The sequence below is a fragment of the Perca flavescens genome, chromosome 8, assembly GCF_004354835.1.
Source record: "Perca flavescens isolate YP-PL-M2 chromosome 8, PFLA_1.0, whole genome shotgun sequence".
Taxonomy (NCBI): domain Eukaryota; kingdom Metazoa; phylum Chordata; class Actinopteri; order Perciformes; family Percidae; genus Perca; species Perca flavescens.
Window position 1 is genome coordinate 13,367,443 of NC_041338.1, and position 10,875 is coordinate 13,378,317.

The 10,875-nt window shown below is 39.2% G+C and overlaps 1 protein-coding gene across 1 annotated transcript; it reads left to right on the top strand.

Moving 5' to 3' along the window:
* The first annotated feature begins 925 nt into the window (after nucleotides 1-925).
* Nucleotides 926-10,145, top strand: etfbkmt (electron transfer flavoprotein subunit beta lysine methyltransferase). Its single transcript, XM_028585163.1, has 3 exons — nucleotides 926-1,503; nucleotides 1,592-1,722; nucleotides 7,926-10,145. The coding sequence occupies exons 1-3, from the start codon at nucleotides 1,223-1,225 to the stop codon at nucleotides 8,273-8,275; spliced, it is 762 nt and encodes a 253-aa protein (XP_028440964.1). The 5' UTR covers nucleotides 926-1,222; the 3' UTR covers nucleotides 8,276-10,145.
* The last annotated feature ends 730 nt before the right edge of the window (nucleotides 10,146-10,875 follow it).

The window sequence follows — 10,875 nt, forward strand, 5'->3', positions numbered from 1 at the left end:
AATAACCCTATGTCATATATTGTATAATCTTTGAAAGCATGCAGGCTTAATATTCAACCTATCAGTCCTGAAAAAGATTATGTCTATAACGTGCATAACAGGGTTAAGGTTATTCAAGCATTAATACACAAGGAAACCTGGCAACCCAAATATCTGGAGAAAGAAATGGCTTAGACCCCAAACAATAGAAGCACTCATAACAAAGTACTTATCTTACTTGTCTTATCTTTCCTGCAGAGAGCAGAGTTTTCTAATGTGTGGGAGCAAAGACATAAGAGCTTCTCACAGGAAACGGGATGCTTTGATTTATTATCTCTGCACACCGAAGGTCAAAGTGACCTGCGAAGACCTGCACACCCACACAGACAGGAGATAAGTAATGTACTATATCCTTTTTGTAAAAAAAAAAAAAAAAAACATGGGGATAACATAAGCAGTAGGCTAAATAGGAATTTCTACCACAAATTTTTTCTGCATGTCCAGGTTCTATCTTCGATTGAATCTGTGTCTTGTTTAGGTTTTCTTCTTTTTTAGATAAATGTTACGCATAGGTCGTTCATATCGGAAATAAGATCACATTTAAATGTTTTTAATGATCTCAAATTGATTCACTGGTCATACTGCACTGTGAGGAGTATGAAGTAACATGCACTGAGTCGTTATTGAGACTGAGAGTATTATACTGTTTTCGTCATCTTCTTTTAGTGAAAATATAAAATGCACTGTATGTTTGTGATACTGTTAAGCATTTGATGTATAATCCGAAAAATAAGTTCTCAAAATGTTTCACTAAACAGATTTATTCATCTATAACCCACATAGGCTAGATCACAGGCTAGATACTGTGTAGGAACCTTTGTGAGCGGAACATAGATCGTGTTCCCCGTTTTCAGGAGGTCGGTGTAACTTTTGTCCGACACTGTTTTGCATCCGTGTGGAAAACCGTGTGGAGCCGGACGGGGATTTAACGCGTGTATTATTTATTATCTTTTATCTGTCAATATTTTTTGATGTGTAGAGATCTATTTTTAACAGTCAGTGGTAGAGATATTTCCCATTACCGACACCATCACATGGTTATTAGCCGCAGCGAGAAACATTAAAAGCAGCTAAAGCTATGTGGCCATAGATATAAAACTATTTAACACTTCTATCTATGTATGTGGTGAGCTTGACTAGCGATAACGCTAGGTAACGTGCTAGATCAGCATTTTTTAAGACCATGTTGGGACTTTTAACGCCCCAAAGTCGTAATGTTAAAGTATTCATCAAAGCGTTTAGACAGACAAGGCGAGCTAGATATTCATCAATTAGCTCTGTCCGCAACATCCGCAGCTTTATTTCAGAGAACACCGAGATAGTTGGAGAGCAGAGCCTGACCCCAGAAGTCAAACTGAGACTGTTCACCCCAAACTGCAGATTTTGGCGAGAAAGACCAGAGCTCTGGCCTTTTGATGACCCGTACTGGGCTATATACTGGCCAGGAGGACAGGCACTCTCAAGGTAATAACTTTAGCCCCCACAATTGACAGTTTTATGTGTGTAGTGACTGATGTTTAGTATCATCCGGTGCCACCTCTGTGCGGTACAGGTATCTCCTTGATAACCCTACAGTGTGTCGGGGTAAGACCGTTCTGGATCTGGGGAGCGGCTGTGGAGGCTCGACCATCGCTGCAAAACTATGTGGTGCTGCTCATGTAGTTGCCAATGACATTGACACTGGTATGCATCTATATTTATCTTGACTATTCATGTACTGTTATTTTTTCTAAGTAGCCTATACATTTATACCTTGTGGTGGGAAAACTTTCAGCTGGGCCAGATGGTAAATATAACCACCCTTTCTGTAAAAAAAGGAAAAGAAAAAAAAAAACATGTGAATCAGCCATCTGGAGCCACCATTAGCTTTGGGATTATCTTCTAGTGGACAAAAATAAAATACGTGACCCAGAGGCCTTTACTTCAATCCTTGATTAAAACATGGTTTACAGCATTGTTTAATTAGATATTAAAGTGCTCATATTATTATGCTCATTTTCAGGTTCATAATTGTATTTAGAGGTTGTGCCAGAATAGGTTTACGTGGTTTAATTTTCAAAAAGCACCATATTTTTGTTGTACTGCATATTGCTGCTGCTCCTCTTTTCACCCTGTGTGTTGATGCTAGAAAAATTATGCTTACAACGGTTTTGCTTCAATTTCTTTGTTAAACCATTTGCATCCAAACTGCTGTTTTAGTATGTGTTTTAGTATTTCTGTATTTCATGTGTTAATCATGAAAGCTGAGTGACCTTGCAAGAAGCACAGAATGCATCCCTGAGGGCAGAGCGCATAATGTGGAGGAGATGCCGGGCCTGACCAGAGATAAGAAGAGAAGCTACTGAGTGCATGAACCGAATAACTAACTTGACTCCCAACATCTTTAAAAAGCCACCATTGAGAACACTCTTCATTTATTTTTTGTACTTACACTGAAGTGCTGTAAACTGACTCTGCTTGCGCAAGTAAAATAAGCTTAAGGAATGAATAAGAAAAATAATTATCCTAACTGTTGAGCTCTCTGTTTTAGCTACAGAGTGATTTTATTCCATCTTTGTTGGGAGTCACACATGCGCAGTACCTAGGTAAGGACTACTAGCCAGTCAGAAGCAGAGTATATGAGGGCGTGCCACGCTAGCAGCTAGACGAGCATTATAACGTGTGTTACAAAGTGACGCACGTTTCTCACGGATGTAAAGGCTGGACTACAATAGAGCTGTTTGGAGCAGTTTGTGAACAGTGTTTTCTGTTGGAGATGGTAAGTGCCTTCGGGGTGGACTTTTGGCTTTTTCACTTTGTAAACATATAACGTGCACAAAAAAGATATATAACACAATAAAGGAAAGGGGGAAAAAGCCAAAAAAGCATAATATGAGCACTTTAATACAATAAAAATACACTACAGAAGTTTTTTTGTTGTTCTTTTTTTTTTTTTTTTTTCACAGATAAACATTTTAGTATGTAGACAACATCAGTAAATATAGAGACAACACTGATTTGCGGCCCTGTGGCAAAAAATGTGCTGTTGGGCCCCGGTTACCACCATTGACAGTAATGGATTTTTTAACAACCGACTTTCAAAGTGCAAAACTTTTAATACAAACAGTGAAACTGGGTGTCTGTTTGTACATAGACAAACAGACGCTCAGTACATAGATAGATAGATAGTTAGTTGTGTAGATAGTCAATAAGCAAGGTTAATGTCAGACGAGGTGTCACATTATCAGGAATGAATGGACGACAGGGAGGCCAGGAACCTCCGACACACAACCTGATTGTGATATTATCTTGTAGGGCATTAACCTTCTAATACCATGGTCAATTGCCAAAGAACACTTTTAGGAACATTCATTTATATTTGAATGCATTTAGCTCATGAGCACTCCGCTCATAGAAGCTTTTAACTCCGCTATAAGCCAGAAAGCTAACGCTATGTTAGTAAGATTCAAAGTCCATAACATTGTTTACGGTTGACAATCAGTAATGTGATTTAAATTCTAAACAGGCATGTTTTGAGTGGGAACTGCACTAGTTGTGCTACTAATGCTTGAAATCTTGACTGAAAACAAACGTTGGGAGTAGATCCAAAGCATACCATTTTAATTAAACTGTGTGAAGTGAAGTGCACTCACAGTCATCGTTTTGTCTTCTAGGAATGTAGGATTTACTGTGGCGTCAAGACATATTTATACATAGTAATGCATGTAAGGAAATCTTAAGAGCTGATTGAAGAAGTTTCAGGAGACCTTGATGACATACGCATGAACATTTACTGAAGGAGAAAATAGATGTCCAGCACAAGTGAGCCATTGTGTAATGCTACGTGGTCCTGAAGGTTACTTCCTGGAGAGGAGTTTTTAAACCTCCACTAGACCAGAAATTCATTTTTTGTCCATAGGTTATTCTTCACCCAGCTACTGTATGTGTGGAGATTCTATTGGCTATTGGACCATTAACAAGAAACTGTGCTTACCTAAGTTAACATAAATCATGTTTAATGTCACAATGTTAGATGCAGTGCATTCTAGGGGAAAGTGGACACAGTCTCTGTTGAGTCTGAGTGCAGTCTATCTCCTGAGACTTTTGCCAGCCTTACCAGCTGCACCGACCATTATCCCGAGAAGACAAAGAGACAGGCCATGACCTTCTGCTTTTAGGTTTTGCAAATGTACAGAATGTGACCCGGTGAAACGCTTTGTCACCATAACTGTAGCCTAAAGAAGGAAATGCAGCGTAATTCATTAGAAAGTCATTATTACTCTATATCATTTTAAATACTGACTTCTAACTATATGCTGTTGCTGTTGTTATTTGTTGTATATAAGTAAATGACCACAGCAGAATGAGAATTAGTTAGTTTCAGTTTTTTCAGCATTCTTTGTTAGAGATTAAGACGAGGATAAACACGGGTGCCCAGTTAGCTCAGTTGGTAGAGCAGGCGCCCATATATAGAGGTTTACTCCGGGTTCAACTCCGACCTGTAGCCCTTTGCTGCATGTCATTCCCTCTCTCTCTCCCCTTTCATATCTTCAGCTGTCCTGTCAGTAAAGGCCTAAAAATGCCCCAAAAATAATCTTAGGAAAACTTGATCTACTTAGGTATTGAGGATTAATACATTTGATACCTTATATGCAAATTTCTCATACTTTCCCATCACTATGATCCACCACATTAATCATAACACATCATGTAGATAAACCAACATTCCAAACAATAATTAAATCAGCAACACAAATGAAAGCATCCTCTTAAAAAGCTTATACAGGACTTTTTAACTACTTATTTATTTGAATATAACTATAACTCATGGCGTCTGGTGCCTTGTCGACATAATGCATATACATTATAATCTAAATTTGAGGTTGGGTGTATTCACAGACCCTCAGGGGCCTATCTCGGGGGCGTGGGAGTGGGCGGGGGGGGGGGTGAACAGAAGCTTACTGTGGTGTGACCACATGGGGTCTTGTGCCTTGTCAACATAATGGATGCTGTATACACAAAACCCACGGTTCGGTTCGTATCACGGTTTTAGGGTCTGTACGGTTCTTGTTATTTTTTCTTTTAATCTTTATCACTCTAGAAATATACTTCAGCATATGATATTTAGCTTAATTATCCACAATGTAGGATACAGTATTAAAAAATAGTTATATCATGCACAAATTGAATTTGACTTGACTTTAAGCACATTATTGGGACCATCAAGCTGAGATTTTGATACAGCAAGAGGGAAGACATTGATTTCAACAAGCTTTTCATTTATTTGGCAAAAAAAAGGAGAATGTGTATTGCCATCCACAGGAACTTATGTGCCTTTTTAGCACGATTGAAATATTACAGAATATCAATTGAAGTAACTTGCATTTATCAAACTGCCAACTTCAGTGTAGCTCTTACAAAAATGTTATCCTTTGAAAGAAAAAGAGAGGAACTCTTAAAGCTCCGTCTTTTGAATAAGTCAGAATACGTTAAACATTAAAAGAAAGTTGCGATTTTTTTTGTATAGTTCTTTAAAAATAAAAAGGAAGTGTAAAAAAAAAAGTTTTGGGGAGAATAAAATGACTCTAGGCTGACTTTTCCTAGTAACATTACCAAGAACAGGAAGATTGACTTGATGAAGTACAAGGTCCTGTGATTTGATCCTTTGATGTGCGTCTCCCTCCTGAAATGACCCAGAAATCATGTCATTATTTCCATCTTGTTACCTTTGTTACTAGCCTACTTCTTGTTTAGAGATCATTTTGTTGAAAATTCCTTCACAAGAAATACAGCATAATTCAGTAGAAAGTCATTATTACTCTAAATCATTTTAAATACTGACTTCTAGGGGAGATGAACAGGAAGAAATAAATTGTGTGTGTCTGAATGTGGGTGTGTAGATAGAGGGAGGGAGAGAAAGAGGAGAACATCCTTTCCATCCAGAGTGGTTATTTGATTACTTCTTGATTGATTCTTATTTGAATCACTTAAAGTGAGTAAATTTGACTCTTAATGTAGTCGCTGTATAAAGCACATTTAAAAACAAACACAGCTGAGCCAAAGTGCGGCACAGTCAAAAAGCAAAAAAGAAACACAGTAACAGAGACACAATACTACACTCACCTAAAGAATTATTAGGAACACCTGTTAAATTTCATGTTAATGAAATTATCTAATCAACCAATCACATGGCAGCTGCTTCAATGCATTTAGGGGTGTGGTCCAGGTCTAGACAATTTCCTGAACTCCAAACTGAATGTCAGAATGGGAAAGAAAGGGGATCTAAGCAACTTTGAGCGTGGCATGGTTGTTGGTGCCAGACGGGCTGGTTTAAGTATTTCCCAATCTGCTCAGTTACTGGGATTTTCACGCGCAACCATTTCTAGGGTTTACAAAGAAGGGTCTGAAAAAGGAAAAACATCCAGGATGCTGCAGTCCTGGGGGGCGAAAATGCCTTGTTAATGCTAGATGTCAGAGGAGAATGGGTCGACTGATTCCAGATGATCAACTTTGACTCAAATAACCACTCATTACAACCGGGTATGCAGCAAAGCATTTGTGAAGCCACAACACACACAACCTTGAGGCGGATGGGCTACACCAGCAGAACACCCCACCGGGTACCACTCATCTCCATTAAAAATAGGGAAATTAGGCTACAATTTGCACTAGATACCCATAATTGGACAGTTGAAGACTGGAAACATGTTGCCTGATCTGATGAGTCTCGATTTTTGTTGAGACATTCAGATGGTAGAGTCAGAATTTGGCATATACATAATGAAAACATGGATCCGTCCGGGGCGGGGGGTGGGGGGTTTTAGGGGTCTAGGTTGTTGTTTAACGTTGGAGTGGGTGAGGGGTGTGAAACTGGGGCTATTAAATCTGCATTAAAGCACTTTCAGCCCAGCGTGTGTCTTGGATGGTCGGCTCTAAATAAGCCAGTTCACACCTTGCGGTAAAATGTGTCTCCACGTGTCTTGAGCGACCACTTCTAAATCAGATCTCACTTGCCTGCTCTCTATATATATAAATAAACACGTAGTAAACATATGGCTAATACAGCAGACTTCACAACGTAAGATTACAGGAATTTCTGTATTCATTTCCTACATATTCGTTAATTTGGGTATATTTTATGAACATAAAAATATGAGGTTATTGTGTACCGACGGTCTCTGATGTGATGAGAGCGGGCGAGCCACCGGAACAGAAATACAGACACGTCACGGATCGTGTGAAAATAACAACCAAAACATAAGATTCACAGTGATTTCTGTGAAATGAGAAATACTTTGTTTGACGCACTCGTAATACATCTTTACGGTCTTTTCCAAATGTTCAGACGTCATGGATAACGCCAGCAAATGGGTACGTACTTCCGTTTACGCAGAAGCCGTCAGTTGAGTTATAAGGCGTTTTTGAGAAGTCACAAAACCGGCACAGTCATTGGAGTCACAGGACAGTGTCTGACTGTCCCAGGACACTCCTCAGGACACTACTAACAGGACAGGACAGTTTTTGCTTAATGTGGCCCAGGACATATTCACACACACACTGCTAAAAGAATGTGGCCATATGTGATCCAGACCTCCTCCAGATGTGGTCTGAGCGATCGGATGTCAATGCATCCTTAATGTGTTTTGGGTGTCTGTCCACTTGTGATCGGATCACCCAAGACACATGATAATGCCAGTTGCATGTGCAGAAGGTTTTAGTCGGCACACACGTCTTCACAAAAAAACTCATGTCCAGTGTCCCAGTGTCAGAGTTCATCCAGTATCAGATTCAACCCTGTTGCCAAAATTGAACTAAAGCAATGGTAAAAATGGTGTAATATGATACATAGAGCTTGCAGCTGATGCAATAGAAGGTAAAACACTGAAAAGGCCTGTTTTTGTTTACAGTTGCAGCGGTTGCAACCCAGATGAACTGTGAGTTGAACGGTTTGGAGCCAGCTGTTTGTTTGTCTAACAATATGATTGGTTCACAACCCGAGGGCTTTGACCTGATCCTCCTTGGAGACATGTTCTACGAAGATGCCCTCGCCACCAGCCTACACAGCTGGCTGGACCGCTGCATCAGAACCCAAGGCACCAAAGTCCTGATCGGAGATCCTGGAAGAGTTCAGTTTGAGGAACACGGCATCCGACGACTCCTGCGTCAGCTGGCTCAGTTTGAGCTGCCGGAGTCTGTCAGAGAGGAGAACTACGGTCTGACCTGCAGCAGTGTTTGGTGCTACTGTCCTGAACTCTGAGGACCTGTTGCTTTCTTGTTTGAATGTGATAAATATGAACCTTCTGTGAGAGGTGTTATGTGTTTGCTTTGTACTTATCTTCTTCACTCAGGGTCACTCAGTTCAGTTGTCACTTGTTGCCTTACGAAAATACTATCTCCCAATGTGTTTTTAATACCTAGGATGCACGTAATCAATACGACAAAGCAAAATCTTTATATGTGGATGTCTCATTTCCTGTACTGTTAAAGCATAGGAACTACTGACCAATATGGAGCCCCCCTATGTTCAATAATTAATGGATGAATATGTAATTATGTAACAAGGAAATCTCATAATTGAATCTGTTTTTTTATTTTTAAATATTGACTTTGGGCTCCACAGTGTGATTGATTTTTGTGGTTAAATAATTAACAGCTTTCTGCTTTTCATTATTTAACACAAATCTTGGCCCTTGTTTCATAATAAACGTGTCATGCAGCATTCCTTATTATGCAACATTTGATCTCTGACTAAGAGCCCTGATGCATTAGATAGATAGATAGATAGATAGATAGATAGATAGATAGATAGATAGATAGATAAGATAGATAGATAGTTTATTCGTCCCGAGGGAAATTTTAGGCATTCAGTAGCTTAGACGACCATAACACAAACACATATATCTCACATACATAAAAATCACTCACAGAAAATTAAAGAGTTATGAAAATCACACAGAAATTTAAAGAGTTAAAGGTGTTAAGGTAGACTGTGTGCAATGGTGGTAGTGCAAAAGAGAACAGTGTAGGGATTGATTAGTGCAATTGCTTATTATTAAATATTAACTATGACAAGACAAGAATGTAAACCCAAAAGAATTAGAATTGCTTGGCAGAAAAGAAATAATATACGTTAAGAACAATATATAACAGGGAATAAGTTATAAGATGTTTATGTTATGACCAGAGTCCAGATTGTGTAGGAGGGCTAATGTAGCCTATAAGACAGTCAGGTGTACAGCGGACCCAGATATAATGGTGGTAGGGGCTGAGAGAGACAGGCTCATGCTGAAAAGTCCATTTCTCCCCTCCCCCTTTGTGTGTTATTGAACACACAAAGGGGGATTTGTTGAATGAGTTGAATGACCCTGGGTACAAAGGACCTCCTTAACCTGTCTGTTGAACATGCTCCTCTGTTTAAAGAACGTGCTGTGTAGTGGGTGGCGGTCATTGTCCATGATCGCCAACATCCTACTCATGGTCCGTTTCTCTGCAGAACTTGTGAGTGACTCCATTAGTAACCATCTCCGTAGAGTCCTCTTCAAGAAACAGCAGTAATATAGTGACAAGTAGCTCAATGGGGAAATCAAAATATATAGTGAGTAAACATCTTAGAGAGAAACCAGTTATTTTCTAAAAGTAATTATGCTCGTGATCCCACTGTGCAGTGATATAACGTGTCATTACTTTTTCATGACTTTCCACAAGCAAAACTGTCATTCCTGGTCTATTGATGTTGTTTTTCGTCTCAGAAGAAAACAAGTTTTCAGAAAGTCTGGTTTTAGTACAGCTGGGGATAGTTTAAATAAGCTATAATGGAATGAACATGGAATTTAAAATATCCATTCTAGGGGAGCCAGTGTAAACTGAATAAATCCATCTGTCAGCTAGAAAAAAGTATTAGTATTCAAGTGTGCCACTTGGCAGATACTTCCTGTTAGAGCTGCATTGAAAGATTTGAGATTATTCAGATTTAAAGTTGAGGTTGGCAGGTTTAACATTAATTTCCCCTTCTGTATCTAGTATCAGATAGATTGTTATCCTGATCAAACAAACGCATGACAATTCCTGATTACACAGTTTTGTTGTTTCACATTAAACCTCAACATGTAAAATATAACTTAAGTACGTTTCTGATGGTTCATTAAATATGAATAAATATGAATTTGAATAGCAGAATTAGTTTTTGTTCTCATGTGTTCACAGTGTGTTGTGTCTCAGAATAGCTGGTCTCCAGTGTCTCCTTTGTGTCTTTGATGGAAATCATAAATCAGGGGCCATTGGGTTTACAGTGTTTTAAGCCTTCCAGGCAGCGCTGCACTAGAATTAGGCAATAGTTATGGTTATGGTTATGGTTATGGTTAGGGTTAGGTGCCTTGAAGTCAACGGTCGCAGCGCTGCCTGGAAGGAGTCGTTGGGGGCTTAAAACAGATAAACCCAATAGCCCCTGATTTACGATTTCCATCAAAGACACAAAGGAGACACTGGAGACCAGCTATTCTATCGAGCGGCCATTGGCCCTAAAAAGTGTCTTCATTTAATAAACTGACTCAGGTTGTGTCGTGTAAAAATCCTTCAGCAGGGCCAGAAGTCTTAAGGTTCTCCACAACACTTTATAACTCAACAATAAAAATACACTTTCTAATAGTCAAAACACACTGGATCCAAACTGGAGTTCCATTCAGTAATATATTTACTGTATAATGAGCACAATACAGTTTTCCAGGGAAAGGCACACTGAATCAGAATCTCACAAGAGCTTGCTTATATCCTGGATAGAATCCCTCCTTTTGTGGAGTCTATCCTCAAATTCCTCTTCATTTCGCAAGTGCTATGTTTACCAGCATTATATTTATATGT

Bases quoted from the DNA above. Each gene is read 5' to 3' on its own strand.
- etfbkmt (XM_028585163.1), top strand. From the start codon at position 1,223: ATGTTGGGACTTTTAACGCCCCAAAGTCGTAATGTTAAAGTATTCATC. The intron at 1,504-1,591 runs GTAATAACTTTA...TGTGCGGTACAG, and splicing joins GGAGGACAGGCACTCTCAAG to GTATCTCCTTGATAACCCTA. The intron at 1,723-7,925 runs GTATGCATCTAT...TTTTGTTTACAG, and splicing joins TGCCAATGACATTGACACTG to TTGCAGCGGTTGCAACCCAG.